We start from the raw sequence: 17,796 nt of genomic DNA on the forward strand, positions 1-17,796 counted from the left end.
TATGGGACGGTGCGTCCTATAGGGTGAAAAATACAGTATATTGTGATCTTTTATGTGAATCGCCCTGAAACCTGCAGGTATGGGGCAGTATATAAATTCAATTTAAAAAAATAGTAAAAAATTGAGTGTATATCAAACAATTAATATTTACAACAGTTGCCCTGTAATATTCTTAAAACCAAATACTGCTGTGCTGCATCTTGAACTCCATCCAATACATAATAAACTCCACGTTTCAACACAGAGATTGAATAGAATCATCCAAACTTTGTTTAAAACCCCCCAATAAGTGTTAGTTATCTTCCCTTATCTTACTTTATCTTTGAGAATTTAATCATATATATCAAACCTCATATTCTTAAAACCTGTTTCTTAACAGAAAGGTAACATTTCCCTATATGCCATTCTGAGCAGCAATCTATCTATAAAATCATTTCAATATCAAGTGAAACTTTCTATTTGTACACAACTATGGAACTATTTAGGTTAACCTTGAGTTCTAACATGACGAGAAAGGAAGAGTAAAGGTGAAGGAACCCCTGATCATTAGGTCCAGTTGTGCCCGACTCTGGGGTTGCGGCGCTCACCTCTCTTTATTGGCCGAGGGAGCCGGCGTACAGCTTCCGGTTCATGTGGCCAGCCTGACTAAGCCGCTTCTGGCGAACCAGAGCAGCGCACGGAAATGTTTACCTTCCCGCCGGAGCGGTACCTATTTATCTACTTGCACTTTGACGTGCTTTCGAACTGCTATGTTGGCAGGAGCAGGGACCGAGCAACGGGAGCTCACTCCGTCGCGGGGATTCAAACCGCCAACCTTCTGATTGGCAAGTCCTAGGCTCTGTGGTTTAACCCACAGCACCACCCGTGTCCCTTGAAAGGAAGGATACTTTCCCTCTATCCCTCTCACCAGTATTCATACCTTCATAAGCTTCTATCAAAGCCCCATTTAGTCACCCCCCCCGAGTATCCCACAGTTCCTTATGAGTGATTTATCCCCATGGTGGTGAAGACCCTTATGACTACTGCATCATGATTCATTCACAAAATGTGGCAAGAAAAATGCTTAATCACAACATTGTACTAGTTAAGATGATGGCCCTAATCACTTTCCCCACATACCATGTTTGGAATCGTACATTTATACTGTCAATCTCATGTGTGTGTGTGCTATAAAAGTGTGACTGGTCAGAAAAGCTGTAGTCTTCTTTCTTTAGACACTTCCTCCCTGTGTGAAGATTTATTTACATTTTCCTTCCACACTTCAGTTTCGTGGTTTCACCATTGGGTAGACTCTTCGATGTGATTTGGCCCTTTTATTCTGCTTGCTCATAGATGACACTCCTACATTCCAAGCCTGTACGTATATAGTTGCTCCTCTATGCGCAGTCTCTGATGATTTCTAAGGCTGTCTCTGTGGTGACAAATCATGCTACAGTCTGAGCATACATCTACCGAGGTCCCTGCTCTTCCTGAAGCTCTTTATGTATTCCACACGTTTGAATTCTTTGGTGTGATAAAAAGCTTGACCCGTGATTGAAGCTCTTTCTGTGCTCCAAACATTCAAAATTTCTCCTCTGTGTGGATTCTCTGATGTGAAATATGGGAGCTTTCCCTAATATAGCTCTTTCCACACTCTAAACATTTAAAAGCCTTCTCCCCCGTGTGGACGTGCTGATGTGAAATAAGGCAGTCCTTTCTAATAAAGCTATTTCAACACTCCAGGCATCTAAAGGGCTTTTCCCCTGAGTGGATTCTCTGATGTAAAATAAGGGAGTCTTTCTTTTTATAGCTCTTTCCACACTCCAGACATTTAAAAGGTTTCTCCCCTGTGTGAGTCCCTTGATGATAAGTGAGATGGGTTTTTTGACTGAAGCTCTTTCCACACTCCAAGCATGTGTATGGTCTCTCCCTTGTGTGGGTTCTCTGATGTAAAGTAAGAGAGGTAACCCAACGAAAGCTCTTTCCACATTTCAAGCATTTAAATGGTTTCTCTCCTGTGTGTGTTCCCTGATGGCAAGTGAGGTACATCTTTTGACTGAAGCTCTTTCCGCACTCCAAACATTTAAATGGTTTCTGCTCAGTATGGATTCCTTCGTGAGCTGTGAGATTGCTCTTCTGCCTGAAGCTTTTTCCGCACTCCAAGCAGCTATACGGTTTCTTATCTGTGTGAATTCGTTGGTGTAAAGTCAAGACGCTAGACCAACGGAAACTTTTTCCGCACTCCAAGCATTTGAAAGGTTTTTCCCCGGTGTGAATTCTTTGGTGTGAAGTAAAGCTTGAGCTTTGACTGAAGCTCTTTCCGCACTCCAAGCATTTAAATGGTTTCTCCCCTCTGTGGATTTTATTATGTAAAATAAGCCGGTCTTTCCTATTAAAGCTCTTTCCGCACTCCGAGCATTTAAATAGTTTCTCCCCTGTATGAGTTCCTTGATGAACAGTCAAATTTCTTTTCTGATTGAAGCTTTTCCCACACTCTGAGCATATATATGGTTTCTCACCAGTGTGTATTCTTTGATGTCTGCTTACACTTGATATCTGACTGAAGCTCTTTCCACAATCCAAGCACTGAAATGGCTTCCCCCCTGTGTGAGTTCCTTGATGAACAATGAGATTTCTCTTCTCACTGAAGCTTTCTCCACACTCCGGGCACATATACGGTTTCTCCCCTGTGTGGATTCTCTGGTGAGCAGTAAGGCTTGAATTTCTACTGTAGCTCTTTCCACATTCGGAACATTGAAATGGTTTCACCCCGGTGTGGATTCTTTGATGAGTAGTGAGGGTTGCCTTTTGACTGAAGCTCTTTCCACACTCAGAACACTTGAATGGCTTCTCCCCTGTGTGGAGCTTAGAGTGGGTATAAAGGCTCGATTTCCATTTGAACATTTTGCCACACACAGGGCACTGATTGCTTTCTTTTCTGTTGTTAAGGTTCTCTTCAGCTGGGATCTCATAGATGTCACCTTCCTGAGAAGGAGAGAATTCGTTCCTGTTATCCTGTTTTAGCTCAGGTCTTGCTCTCTGTTCTTCCTCCTCTTTGCATCCATATCTTTCCAACAGCGCCATGTTTGATTCTCCTTCATCCTGCTTTTCACCTTGAGAAATAAGAGGGATACTTTGTGAGAAGGAAAGAAGAGCTTTAAACTGTTGGCATCTTTTTTTTAATGATCCCTAACATGAAATTTCACAGAATCACATAATGATGATGATGATGATGATGATGATGATGATAATAATAATTTATTTATACCCCGCCCATCTGGCTGGGTTTCCCCAGCCACTCTGGGCAGCTTCCAACAGAATATTAAAATACAATAGTCTATTAAACATTAAAAGCTTCCCTAAACAGGCCTGCCTTCAGATGACTTCTAGAAGTCTGATAGTTGTTTTTCTCTTTGACATCTGGTGGGAGGGCGTTCCACAGGGTGGGTGCCACTACCAAGAAGGCCCTCTGCTTGGTTCCCTGTAACTTGGCTTCTCACACGGAGGGAACCGCCAGAAGGCCCTTGGCGCTGGACCTCAGTGTCCGGGTAGAATGATGGGGGTGGAGACGCTCCTTCAGTTGGAAGGGACCCTGAGGGCCATCTAGTTCAGCCCTCTTTCAACGCAGGAACCTCAACTAAAGCATCCATGACAGATGACCAATGTACGTTGCACACTAGTAGACAAAATTGTGGAAACCTTTTGGGAAAAGTATATTTATGAGGTTTGATGGCTCACAGCACCACTTTTTTTTTGGGAGTAATACCATAAAATTATGTATCAATGGAAATATAATTTTATGAAGCCTGTAATGCAACAAAGTTACAGTAGTACCTCGGGTTACAGACACTTCAGGTTACAGACGCTTCAGGTTACAGACTCCGCTAACCCAGAAATAGTACCTCGGGTTAAGAACTTTGCTTCACAATGAGAACAGAAATCATGCTCTGGCAGTGCGGTGGCAGCAGGAGGCCCCAGTAGCTAAAGTGGTGCTTCAGGTTAAGAACGGACTTCCGGAACGAATGAAGTTCTTAACCCGAGGTACCACTGTATAGCCAAATAACCAGAAAAAGGAAGCACAACTTGCTTAGGTTGAGATGCAGTAGCTTTCCTTCATCTGAATGTAGCCAATGAGCATGTGTGTTTAGAGAGCCAATCAGGTGTTATGAGCCATTAAACCTCAAAAATTAGTGTAGGTCAACCTGGGGCTCTTGCTACGGAAGAGAAACTTCCTGAAGGAGCTTCTCCACCCCCATCGTTCTGCCAGGACACTGAGGTCCAGCTCTGAGGGCCTTCTGGTGATTCCCTTCCTGCGAGAAGCCAAGTTACAGGGAACCAGGCAGAGGGCCTTCTCGGTAGTGGCGACCGCCCTGTGGAATGCCCTCCTACCAGATGTCAAAGAGAACAACAACTACCAGACTTTTAGAAGATATCTAAAGGCAGCCCTGTGTAGGGAAGCTTTTAATGTTTAACAGACCACTGTATTTTAATAGAGTGGTACCTCAGGTTACATACGCTTCAGGTTACATACGCTTCAGGTTGCAGACTCCGCTAACCCAGAAATAGTGTTTTAGGTTAAGAACTTTGCTTCAGGATGAGAACAGAAATTGTGCTCCGACGGCGCAGCAGCAGCAGGAGGCCCCATTAGCTAAAGTGGTGTCTCAGATTAAGAACAGTTTCAGGTTAAGAACGGACCTCTGGAACGAATTAAGTACTTAACCTGAGGTACCACTGTACTTTGTTGAAAGCTGCCCAGAGTGGCAGGGGAAACCCAGCCAGATAGGCGGGGTATAAATAATAAATTATTATTATTATTATTATTATTATTATTATTATTATTATTATTATTATTTGACCAAATGAATAAATAAAATGTTATCAAGTACGCATGTGAGACTGCAACCATGGCGTATGAGCCCACTCTCTTTGGCTACATGGATGGAGCAAGCCTTCCAGCCCCCAAAGCTAACAAAGATATGACACCTAAGGACGTCCTGCAAAGAGATCCCAAAAGCCAGGGTAAGACTCAGGATTATGGTCTGAAGCTCAACATCAAAAAAACGAAGATCATGGCCACTGGGCCCATCACCTCCTGGCAAATAGAAGGAGAAGAAATGGAGGCAGTGAGAGATTTTACTTTCTTGGGCTCCATGATCACTGCAGATGGCGACAGCAGTCATGAAATTAAAAGACGCCTGCTCCTTGGGAGAAAGGCGATGGCAAACCTAGACAGCATCTTAAAAAGCAGAGACATCACCTTGCCGACAAAGATCCGTATAGTTAAAGCCATGGTTTTCCCAGTAGTGATGTATGGAAGTGAGAGCTGGACCATAAAGAAGGCTGATCGCCGAAGAATGGATGCTTTTGAATTATGGTGCTGGAGGAGACTATTGAGAGTCCCATGGACTGCAAGAAGATCAAACGTATCCATTCTTAAGGAAATTAGCCCTGAGTGCTCACTGGAAGGACAGATCGTGAAGCTGAGGCTCCAATACTTTGGCCACCTCATGAGAAGAGAAGACTCCCTGGAAAAGACCCTGATGTTGGGAAAGATGGAGGGCACAAGGAGAAGGGGACGACAGAGGACGAGATGGTTGGACAGTGTTCTCGAAGCTACCAGCATGAGTCTGACCAAACTGCGGGAGGCAGTGGAAGACAGGAGTGCCTGGCGTGCTCTGGTCCATGGGGTCACGAAGAGTCGGACACGACTAAACGACTAAACAACAACAAGACTCAGGATTCTGAAATGTAGCAAGAGAGTGACCAAGGCATCTGGGGTTAAAACTGAAGCAGTAAGGGACCGTCAGATTGCTAGGCTATCACTGTACCTGTGATGTCTATGCTGACTGTTCTATTATTAGACTGATACACCTTATGCTACAACTTCCTCCTCCTCACTCTCTCCAAAAAAATTTACACATCACTTGGGAAGACAGGCAAACTAATGCCAGTGTACTGCAAGAAGCAAAGATTCCCAATGTCGAAGCAATGATTCTTCAACATCAAGTTCGCTGGCCTGGTCATGTTGTGTGGATGCCTGATTATCGTCTTCCAAAGCAACTACCCTATTCCAAACTTTAAAATGCAAAGCGTAATGCTGGTGGTCAACAAAAGAGATTTAAAGACTGTCTCAAGGCAAATCTAAAAAAATGTATAAACAGTGACAACTGAGAAACACTAGCCTGCGAGCGCTCCAGTTGGAGACCAGCCTTTACCAAAGGTGTCATGGGCTTTGAAGACACTCGAACTCAGGACGCAAGGGAGAAACGTGCTAAGAGGAAGGCACGTTTGGTAAACCCTTGCTGTGATCAACTCTCGCCCAGAAACCTATGTCCCCACTGTGGAATGATGTGTGGATCCAGAATTGGCCTCCACAGTCACTAACAGACGCACTGTTAAAATCGTTTTTATGGAAGACAATCTTACTCGGGTACGAGTGATCGCCGAAGAAGAAAGAAGACAACTTTCTCCTCCTCACTCTTCTCTCTTGGATCTATCCCCCGAGGACAAAGCAGTAAACACAGCTTTTTCTACACTAGATTAGACCGACAAACTCGTCTATCCAAGTTATGTACTTCCTGTAATAAACAACATCTGGTTTTTTTGACATTTTTTTGTCAATTCTGTATCCAGGGCAGCTGTCTACCAGCTTCATCTGGTACACAGGCTGAGACCCTACCTGCCCACGGACTGTCTCGCCAGAATGGTGCATGCTCTAGTTATCTCTCGTTTGGACTACTGCAATGCGCTCTACGTGGGGCTACCTTTGAAGGTGACCCAGAAACTACAACTAATCCAGAATGCGGCAGCTAGACTGGTGACTGGGAGCGGCCGCCGAGACCACATAACACCAGTCTTGAAAGACCTACACTGGCTCCCAATAAGTTTCCGAGCACAATTCAAAGTGTTGGTGCTGACCTTGAAAGCCCTAAACGGCCTTGGTCCAGTATACCTGAAGGAGCATCTCCACCCCCATCGTCCAGCCCGGACACCGAGGTCCAGCTCCGAGGGCCTTCTGGCGGTTCCCTCCCTACGAGAAGCCAAGTTACAGGGAACCAGGCAGAGGACCTTCTCAGTAGTGGCACCCGCCCTGTGGAACGCCTCCACTAGTTGTTAAAGAGAAAAACAACTACCAGACTTTTAGAAGACATCTGAAGGCAGCCCTGTTTAGGGAAGCTTTTAATGTTTAATAGATTATTGTATTTTAATATTCTGTTGGTATCTGCCCAACAGAAACCCAGCCAGATTGGGGGGGGGGGTGGTATTCTATTCTTATTCTCTACCAATATTTCTCTGTGTACGATTTGCTACAGGTGTGCGGTTGACGTACTCTGCAAGCCAAAGTTTAGTATATTTAGCACCTGCCAACTACCGTATTTTTCGCTCTATAAGACGCACCAGACCACAAGATGCACCTAGTTTTTGGAGGAGGAAAACAAGAAAAAAAATATTCTGAATCTCAGAAGCCAGAACAGCAAGAGAGATCACTGCGCAGTGAAAGCAGCAATCCCTTTTGTTATGTTCTGGCTTCTGGGATAGCTGCACAGCCTGTATTCGCTCCATAAGACGCACACACATTTCCCCTTACTTTTTAGGAGAGAAAAAGTGAGTTTTATAGAGCAAAAAATACGGTAATTTTATCAGCCACAAAGACAAGGGAGTCTCAGCCAATTAAAAAGAGAGAGCCTCACCTAGGATCTTCTGCCCGGTTCTTTCCCAGAATTCCTCACTGCTCCCGGCCTGGGTGGCATGAAGGTCTCCTGAAGCCTTGGGGTCACCAGGGTCTTGTTGCTCCAGAGAAGCAACAACCCCCCAATTCTCCTCCATGACTTCCTTGTGCAGCACTTTTTGGTCTGGATCCAGCAGTTTCCACTCCTCCTCTGCGAAGTACACAGCCACGTCCTCAAAAGTCACCTGGGGTGGGGGGAAATAAACTCTATTTAAAGGTAAAGGTACCCCTGCCCGTACGGGCCAGTCTTGACAGACTCTAGGGTTGTGCGCCCATCTCACTCAAGAGGCCGGGGGCCAGCGCTGTCCAAAGACACTTCCGGGTCACGTGGCCAGCGTGACATCGCTGCTCTGGCGAGCCAGCGCAGCACACGGAAACGCCGTTTACCTTCCCGCTAGTAAGCGGTCCCTATTTATCTACTTGCACCCGAGAGTGCTTTCGAACTGCTAGGTTGGCAGGCGCTGGGACCGAACAGCGGGAGCGCACCCCGCCGCGGGGATTCGAACCGCCAACCTTTCGATCGGCAAGCCCTAGGCACTGAGGCTTTAACCCACAGCGCCACCCGCGTCCCACAAACTCTATTTAGGAGCATGCTATTTGGCAAGATTCTATTCCCTTTACAAATTGATCTAATATACCGTATTTTTCGCCCTATAGGACGCACCGTCCCATAAGGCGCACCTAGTTTTTTGGGGGGGAAATAAAGGAAAAAAATTATTTCCCCCCCAGGCGCGGGGTTGGGGAAGCCCGAGCTTCCCCCGACCCCAGCCCCCAAACAGGCAGCTCTCTGCAAGCCGTGGGAGCCCAGTGCTGGCTCCCGCTGCTAGCGGAGAGGTCCGCGAAGCCTGGGCGCGCTGAGCTCAGCGCGCGCAGGCTTCAGCATGCAGGCACGTCTCCGCCAGCAGCGGGAGCGTTCCCGCTGCTAGCGGAGAGGTCCGCGAAGCCTGGGCGCGCTGAGCTCAGCGCGCGCAGGCTTCGGCATGCAGGCACCTCTCCGCCAGCAGCGGGAGCGTTCCCGCTGCTAGCGGAGAGGTCCGCGAAGCCTGGGCGCGCTGAGCTCAGCGCGCGCAGGCTTCGGCATGCAGGCACCTCTCCGCCAGCAGCGGGAGCGTTCCCGCTGCTAGCGGAGAGGTCCGCGAAGCCTGGGCGCGCTGAGCTCAGCGCGCGCAGGCTTCGGCATGCAGGCACCTCTCCGCCAGCAGCGGGAGCGTTCCCGCTGCTAGCGGAGAGGTCCGCGAAGCCTGCATTCGCCCCATAGGACGCACCCAGATTTCCCCTTCATTTTTGGAGGGGAAAAAGTGCGTCCTATAGGGCGAAAAATACGGTACATTCTCTTCTCTCACGTACCCACCAGGGATATGTGAAAGGGTTTCAAAGGGCCCATGGCAGAAGCTTTTATTTCGTTTTATCGTCGCTTTTTTTAGCTCCCATTTGTGGAAAGCTCTCCCCAGGAAGGGTCGCTTGGCAACTTCATTATACAGTCAAACCTCGGTTGTCGAACGTAATCCGTTCCGGAAGTCCATTTGGTTCCGAAACGTTCTTTTTAAAAACATAATAATTAATTTTTAATTTTATTTAACATAATTATTACAAAATACTAGCAAAATACTGCAAATACATACATATATACATATTTCAGATAAGCACACATATATAAAAAAGAACAAAAAAGAAAAAAGGAAGAAAAGATAAACAAAAAAGAAAAAGAAGAAAAAAATTTGGAAGAATTTCTTCCAAATTTATTCTACAAATATCTCAATAATAAAATTTCATTGATTGACTTCCATTGCTTACACTGCACTTCCTGTATATATTTTAAGCAAAGTTGTATCTGTTATTCCGTATTTTTCCCATAGAAATATTCTAATCAATAAGTTTTCTAAATCTTTCATAAATCATAAACCAATACCTTACACTTAATCTTTGTCTACATAAATAATCATTTAAACTTTTCCATGGTTCCGAAACATTCGACAACCGAGACACGGCTTCCGATTGGCTGCAAGAGCTTCCTGCACTCAAGCGGAAGCAGCATCGGACATTCGGCTTCCGAAAAACATTCGAAAACCGGAGCATTTACTGGGTTTTCGGCATTTGGGAGCTGAAATGTTCCAAAGCAAAGCTGTTCGGGATCCGAGATTTGACTGTACACCTTTAGGAACTGTAATGGTTCTAGGGATTGCTTGTGCGTAAGTAGCCTTTACTCCTGGCTAGGTTGCATGGTTGAACCCTTTCTGACTAGACAGCCCTCTATTCCGTGGCTGCCTCAGTCGCTGGCAGAATCCGTCAGTGGGCGTTTCTTAAACCGCTTCCAACATAAAAGCTGCTTCACGCCCAGTCTCCTCCCCCTTTGCCTGCGCGCAAGCTTTCTGCGCAGGGTGGGTGTGGGCAACGGAGCACTAGTCCCCTCTCCGCTTGTCTCCTGCGAAGAGTCCTGGAGCCACCCCTCCGCTTCCTCCATCTCCTCCCCTTCTCCACTGGTGTTGCACTGATTTCCTTCCCCCGCGTATGGGCTGTCCCTCCTCCTACTGGGACCCTCTCCACCATCGTCCGGGAGCCCTCTCACCTCCTCCTGCTCCGATGGCAGGTCCCTGACAGGAACCAAGCGAAAACATTCCTCTTCAACCAGGCCTTTGGAGGATTGACATCCGATGCCCTTTTTAAATGTGTTATGGAAGATGGGGATTATTGATTTTGTTTTGTTCTTATTTTTAATTGTGCATTTTGTGTGTGTGTGTATAGGATTTATGTTGTGAACCGCCCTAAGATCTACGGGTATAGGGCAGTACCCAAATATAAATAAATAAATAAATAAATAAATAAATAAATAAATAAATGTTTTATGCAAACTACCCCAAAACTATATTTGCCCGAGAAAGGGTACGCTGGTAAGACTAAACTTAAAATTATTTAGCTTGGCGTTGCACTTCAGAGTACATTCATTTGTAAAAAAGGAATATACAACAGGAAATACAGGAAGTCTATGTGTTGGTATGTATATGATTGGGCGGGGTGGAATTCCCCCCCACCTTTTTTCCCTCTTTGTTCTTTCTTTTGGTTTCATTTTCTTTCTAGGTATATAAAATTTGTATATAATTGATGTATACATGTAGGAAATTATATTCTAGTAAGTCCTGTAATGTAATATGACAATGTTTACCGATGTGATATAAGAACGTTAACAAATAAATAAAATGCAATTTATTAATTTTTTTTTAAAGGGTGTTGCACTTTAGGGTTTAAGCTGTCTGAATGGGCATTCACACTAGTTTCTGAGCGCACAACTTTGATGGAAGCAGAGAGGGAAGGTGCAGATTCTTCCGGGTCCAGAGGCACCCTGGGTTTCCATTTCGGGCTCTCCGTCAATCCCTATATTTACCTGGTCCAGCCGCACAGATGCAATTTCCACTCCACCACAAGGAAGAGAAGAGCTGCAACATACGGCCCGCATCCTGCCACGTCCATCTCCTGAGGGGGACATGAAAAAGGGGGAGATTTACTTGCTATTCCTTGCATTTACAAATCAAAGTCCTCCTGGGCTCATTACAAGTGCAGCCAAAACAGTACCACCCATTCGGACGGCCAAAACCGTGTAACCGAACAGCACCACTGGTACCTTGCAAGCAAACTGATCCCAAGCTGTTAAAAAAACTTTATATGCTAATAGTACCACCTTGAATCTAGCTGGGTAGCAAATGAGCAAGCGGCATAGATCCTTGAGCATGGCTGTTATGTGCCGACAACTCCTGTCAGCAACCATGCTGCAGCATTCTGCACTAACTGACACGAGCCAACAGTGTGACGCGGCAGCTAAAAAAGCCAATGCAATTCTGGGCTGCATCAATAGGAGTATAGCATCTAGATCAAGGGAAGTAATAGTGCCACTGTATTCTGCTCTGGTCAGACCTCACCTGGAGTACTGTGTCCAGTTCTGGGCACCACAGTTCAAGAAGGACACTGACAAACTGGAACGTGTCCAGAGGAGGGCAACCAAAATGGTCAAAGGCCTGGAAACGATGCCTTATGAGGAACGGCTAAGGGAGCTGGGTATGTTTAGCCTGGAGAAGAGGAGGTTAAGGGGTGATATGATAGCCATGTTCAAATATATAAAAGGATGTCACATACAGGAGGGAGAAAGGTTGTTTTCTGCTGCTCCAGAGAAGCGGACACGGAGCAATGGATCCAAACGACAAGAAAGAAGATTCCACCTAAACATTAGGAAGAACTTCCTGACAGTAAGAGCTGTTTGACAGTGGAATTTGCTGCCAAGGAGTGTGGTGGAGTCTCCTTCTTTGGAGGTCTTTAAGCAGAGGCTTGACAACCATATGTCAGGAGTGCTCTGATGGTGTTTCCTGCTTGGCAGGGGGTTGGACTCGATGGCCCTTGTGGTCTCTTCCAACTCTATGATTCGATGATTCTAACTGAAGTTTCCAAATCAAGTGTAAGGGAAGCCTCACATAGTTAGCCTTGCAGTGATTCAATCTTGAAGCATTTCAGTTTCATGCAAGAGGGCAAAAATACCCAAGGGTTCGTTTCTTTCTTTCTTTCTTTCTTTCTTTCTTTCTTTCTTTCTTTCTTTCTTTCTTTCCGCTGTACATCGGGGAGGGCTGTGTGGAGAGAGTCTCTTCCTTTAAATTCCTAGGAGTTTATCTCAGTGAAGACCTTACAGTGGTGCCTCGCAAGACGAAATTAATTTGTTCCGCGAGTTTTTTCGTTGTGCGAGGTTTATCGTCTTGCGAAGCACCACTCCATTTAAACACTAACAATGGCGGGGGGGGGGGAGAAGCAGGACAGCTGCCGCGGCCGGTACCTCAGACTCACCCGCGCGTTGTGGCCACCGTGCGACGCAGCTGCTGGAGGGCGGTGGGGCTCAGGAGCGCGACTCGGCGGAACCGCCACCAGGGAGAGAGAAGCACTGGCGGCAACGACTCTCTGAGGGGCGCGCGCGAGGTGGGTGGGCAGCGGCGCGAGGCACTAACCGTCAGCCAGAAGGTGGGAGGGAGCCGGAGGAGCGGGGAAGCGAGCGTGCGTGCGTGCAGTGACCGTCGCCATGACACGAGAGGCAGGGCCATTTCGTCTAGCGAAGCAAGCCCTTAGGAAAATCCATCTTGTGAAGCACCTCAGAAAACGAAAAACCCTTTCGTCTTGCGAGTTTTTCGTCTTCCGAGGCATTCGTCTTGCGGGGTACCACTGTACTTGGAAAATAAATACAACCCAGGCGGTTAAGAAAGCCCAACAGAGACTCCATCTCCTCAGAGCATTGCAGAAGAACGGTGTCAATCAACATTTGATGATCTCCTTCTACTGGGAGGGAACGTTGCCTCACTGTATACAAGTTGTACAAGTGGCAATAAAGTATTTCAATTTCAATTCAATTCAATTTCTATTTCTTTCTTCTTCTTTTCTCTCTCTCTCTCCCTCTCTTTCTCCTTCCTTCCTTCCTTCCCTCCTCTCCCCTCCTTTCTCCCCCCCCCCAGGTTAGGTAGCCAGTACAGTGGTACGTCGATTTTTGAGCGTCTCTGAAGCCAAACGTTTCAGTTTTCGAACGCCAAAAACCCGGAGTAAATGCTTCCGTTTTTTAATGCACATCGGTAGTCGAATGGCTTCTGCTGCGGTTTTTTCCAATTTTCTCCATTGACTTTACAGACTGCCCTTTGCGCCTTGGTTGTTGAACGTTTTGGAAGTCAAACAGTGTTCCGGAACGGATTACGTTCGACAACCGAGGTACCACTGTATATTGAATTTATTACTTGCCTCCCATAACAGTCCCAGAACGATTTACAAGAATAAAAAGCTTGGCTCTTTCAAGCCAGTGTTGAAGTTAAGTGTTGAAACTCAGCGTTTTTTTATTGCCATCAGCTTGTCCCCAACATGGGATTGAGAGAAATAATAATAATAATAATAATAATAATAATAATAATAATAATAATTCATTATTTACACCCTGCCTGCCTGGCTGGGTTTCCCCAGCCACTCTGGGCGGCTTCCAACAGAATATTAAAATACAATAACCTATTAAACATTAAAAGCTTCCCTAAACAGGGCTGCCTTCGGATGTCTTCTAAAAGTGTGGTAGTTGTTTTTCTCTTTGACATCTGGTGGGAGGGTAGGTGCCACTACTGAGAAGGCCCTCTGCCTGGTTCCCTGTAACTTGGCTTCTCACGGCGAGGGAACTGCCAGAAGGCCCTCAGAGCTGGACCTCAGTGTCCGGGCAGAACGATGGGGGTGGAGACGCTCCTTCAGGTATACTGGACCGAGGCCTGCTTATTTTAGGCGTACCTGAGAGAGGAAGACCAAGACGGGCAATAATGCCACGCTAAGCCTTACCCAGTGATGTGGCACCTCCGCCTTCCTCCTGTTTGATCTGCCTGGAGTCTGACGGATCCTTCTCTGCCTCAGCAAAGTCCACAGCCTCTTCCAAAAATAGGTCCTGTAGGCAAAAGAAGAGCAGAGATCAGAAACAGAGAGGGACTGGGAAAGGAATGGGGCAGAATCAGGCCTTGGCGTGCTGTCCCCTCCTTCGAGGATTTCCAGAAAATGAACATGGGGAATATTCTGAGCCCCTGAAAACTATCAGGATGAAAACCGTCTCTCTCACCTGCAGCCCATTCTGCTTCTTGTCCTCTGCTCGGCTCAGGAGGAAACCTTCGGCCAGGGCCACCGCCTGGGAACTGGTCTCCGCTCCACATTCCCTGACCCAGTTCTCCATCTCCGTGGGGAGGACAGCCAGGAACTGCTCCAGGATCACCAGGTCTAGAATCTGAGCCTTGGTGTGTCTCTCCGGCTTCAGCCACTGATGGCAAAGATGGTGGAGTCGGCTGCAAACCTCCTGAGGTCCCTCAGCTTCCCTGTACTGGAAGTCCCTGAAATGCTGTCTCCGTGCATTGACACTGAGGGCATATTCCGCATCCAGGATCTCCGGCGTGGTCCTTTCCCAGGATCCGCCACTGCTCCCAGCCTGGGTTGCACTAGGTTCTCCTCCTGCTTGAGAGTCTTGCTCGGCCATCTTGGACTTGTGATCTGAGGCGGCTCCCAAGATGGCCGAAGTATCCCCTGACAGTTCCACGAGATTCTGCCTGGAGGCCAGGCGGTATTTTGCAATTAGATTCCAGATTGTGACTGAGTCCTTCCCCTGTAGAAAAAAAACAGAGAGCCCAACGGGAAATTTTATTTTTTACAATTTAAAACACTCATTTAAACATCCTTAAAATATCAATGACTTCCCTTCTTCTTTTTCCATGGTTCATTTTGCATATCATAAATCCCTGGGTATTTTACAGAAATTTTACTATTTAGTATTCCATTATTACATCCATCAAAACTTATTTACACTGTTGAAATTATCTTAATGCTGCCAACATTTTCAAGTGTTTATATTCAATAAACATTTTCCAATCTTCTCTAACACGTATGTTCTTCTTGTTCTCTTATTCTATATGTTAAGTCTGCAAGCTCTGTGTATTCCATCGATTTAAGTTGCCATTCTTCTTTAGCTGGGACCTTGCTCATTTTCCATTTTTGGGCTAATGAAACATAGGCCACAGTAGTAAAGGTAAAGGTACCCCTGCCCGTACGGGCCAGTCGTGTCCGACTCTAGGGTTGTGTGCCCATCTCACTTAAGAGGCCGGGGGCCAGCGCTGTCCGGAGACACTTCCGGGTCACGTGGCCAGCGTGACAAAGCTGCTCTGGCGTGCCAGCACCAGCGCAGCACACGGAAACGCTGTTTACCTTCCCACTAGTAAGCGATATCTATTTATCTACTTGCACTTAGTGGTGCTTTTGAACTGCTAGGTGGGCAGGAGCTGGGACCGAAAGACGGGAGCTCACCCCGCCACGGGGATTCGAACCGCCAACCATGTGATCGGCAAGTCTTAGGCGCTGAGGTTTTACCCCCAGCGCCACCCGCGTCCCAAGGGTCACAGTAGTAGCATACATAAATAACTTCTTTTGACACCTGGGAATTTCAGTCTGAATTATCCCCAACAGAAAGGTCTCTGTTTTTTTGGAAAGTACTTTTAAATGTTTTTTTTCAATTCGTTATGGTGATCATTAAATGTAATACTGTAGGAAATATTAATGTATTATATGTTTCCCCATTCTCCCCCCCCCCCATGGTATTATGTACTGTGTATTTTTCTTTGCTGTTAGTCGGTTGGAGACCCTTGGTGACAAGAAACTACCACTACTACTACTTAAAATGTGACAAGCAACTAATAAGTTTCAATGATAATAAGAATAATATTAATAACAACAATAACAATGTGGCAAGAAACTAATAAGTTCTAATGATGATGATAACAACAACAACAACAACAACTCATTGATAGCTCAGTAAGTAGAGCAAAAGACTCTTAATCTCAGAGTTATGGGTTCAAGTACCATGTTGGGCGGTTCGAATCCCCGCGACGGGGTGAGCTCCCATTGCTCGGTCCCTGCTTCTGCCAACCCAGCAGTTTGAAAGCACATCAAAGTGCAAGTAGATAAATAGGTACTGCTCTGGCGGGAAGGTAAACGGCGCTTCCGTGCGCTGCTCTGGTTCGCCAGAAGCGGCTTAGTCATGCTGGCCGCATGACCCGGAAGCTGTATGCCGGATCCCTCGACCAATAAAGCGAGATGAGCACCACAACCCAAGTCGGCCACCACTGGACCTAATGGACAGGGGTCCCTTTACCTTCACCTTTACCATGTTGGGCGGGGTTGGACTAGATGCCTCTCCTGGTCCCTTCCGACTCTACAATTCTAGGATGCTATGCTTCTTACCTGCTGCTCTCCTTGCTTCTCCTCTGCCTGACTCCAGAGGAAACCTTCTGCCGGGGCCACTGCCTGGGAACTGGTCTCTGCTCCGCATTCCCTGACCCAGTTCTCTGTCTCCGCAGGGAGGACGGCCAGGAGCTGCTCCAGGACCACTAAATCCAGGATCTGAGCCTTGGTGTGTCTCTCTGGCTCCAGCCACTGACGGCAGAGGCGGTGGAGTCGGCTGCAAACCTCTCGGGGTCCCTCGGGGTCTCGGTAGCAGGATTGCCTGAAACGCTGGCGCTGCGCCTCGGAGCTGAGGGTGCCCCCCTCACCCAGGATCCACCGCAGGATCCCTCCCCAGGATCCCTCGCCGCCCCCAGCCTGAACCGGCTGGGGTCGACCTTGCAGTTTGACGTCATCCTTCAAGACATCCCTCGACATGGCCAGAAAGAGAGGAATTTTCCTCCCGCTGCTGCAAAATCCTGCAAAGCCTTGCAAACCTCCTTTGTCCCCGCTCTCTGCAACCTCCAGCACCTCTCCAAAGCAGGATGGGGAGGAGCCTTGTTGTTCTAGAGGAGACCCCCCCCCCCGGAAAAAAAATGCCTTCCTGTCTAGGAATCCATCTCTGCCATTTAACCCTTGCTGTTGGTCCAGGGATTTCAACTTGAATGAAATATTTTTTTTTGGGGGGGGGGGAGGTAAGCCCCGCCCCACATAATCATAGAATCATAGAATTATAGAATTGGAAGAGACCACAAGGGCCATCGAGTCCAACCCCCTGCCAAGCAGGAAACACCATCAGAGCATTCCTGACATATGGTTGTCAAGCCTCTGCTTAAAGACCTCCAAAGAAGGAGACTCCACCACACTCCTTGGCAGCAAATTCCACTGTCAGACAGCCCTTACTGTCAGGAAGTTCTTCCTAATGTTTAGGTGGAATCTTCTTTCTTGTAGTTTGGATCCATTGTTCCATGTCCGCTTCTCTGGAGCAGCAGAAAACAACCTTTCTCCCTCCTCTATGTGACATCCTTTTATATATTTGAACATGGCTATCCTATCACCCCTTAACCTCCTCTTCTCCAGGCTAAACATGCCCAGCTCCCTTAGCCGTTCCTCATAAGGCATCGTTTCCAGGCCTTGGACCATTTTGGTTGCCCTCCTCTGGACACGTTCCAGTTTGTCAGTGTCCTTCTTGAACTGTGGTGCCCAGAACTGGACACAGTACTCCAGGTGAGGTCTGACCAGAGCAGAATACAGTGGCACTATAACTTCCCTTGATCTAGATGCTATACTCCTATTGATGCAGCCCAGAATTGCATTGGCTTTTTTAGCTGCCGCATCACACTGTAGGC

General features: G+C 47.0%; 1 protein-coding gene across 1 annotated transcript; it reads right to left on the bottom strand.

Annotated features, from left to right (window-relative positions):
* Positions 1-654: 654 nt before the first annotated feature.
* LOC310670151 (uncharacterized protein) lies at positions 655-17,129 on the bottom strand. The gene is made up of 6 exons (XM_083424918.1): positions 16,469-17,129; positions 14,307-14,840; positions 14,036-14,138; positions 11,088-11,176; positions 7,671-7,893; positions 655-3,092 (listed from the first exon to the last, which is right to left on the bottom strand). Exons 1-6 carry the CDS (start codon positions 16,883-16,885, stop codon positions 1,711-1,713), a joined length of 2,748 nt encoding a protein of 915 aa, XP_083281044.1. The 5' UTR covers positions 16,886-17,129; the 3' UTR covers positions 655-1,710.
* Positions 17,130-17,796: the final 667 nt, after the last annotated feature.

Source organism: Podarcis tiliguerta, assembly GCF_965153285.1.
Source record: "Podarcis tiliguerta genome assembly, chromosome: 2".
NCBI classification, from domain to species: Eukaryota; Metazoa; Chordata; class Lepidosauria; order Squamata; family Lacertidae; genus Podarcis; species Podarcis tiliguerta.

Bases quoted from the DNA above. Each gene is read 5' to 3' on its own strand.
- LOC310670151 (XM_083424918.1), bottom strand. From the start codon at position 16,885: ATGTCGAGGGATGTCTTGAAGGATGACGTCAAACTGCAAGGTCGACCC. The intron at 11,177-14,035 runs GTAAGGCTTAGC...TGTCCCCCTCAG, and splicing joins CGGAGGTGCCACATCACTGG to GAGATGGACGTGGCAGGATG. The intron at 7,894-11,087 runs GTAAATATAGGG...CCCCCACCCCAG, and splicing joins CATCTGTGCGGCTGGACCAG to GTGACTTTTGAGGACGTGGC.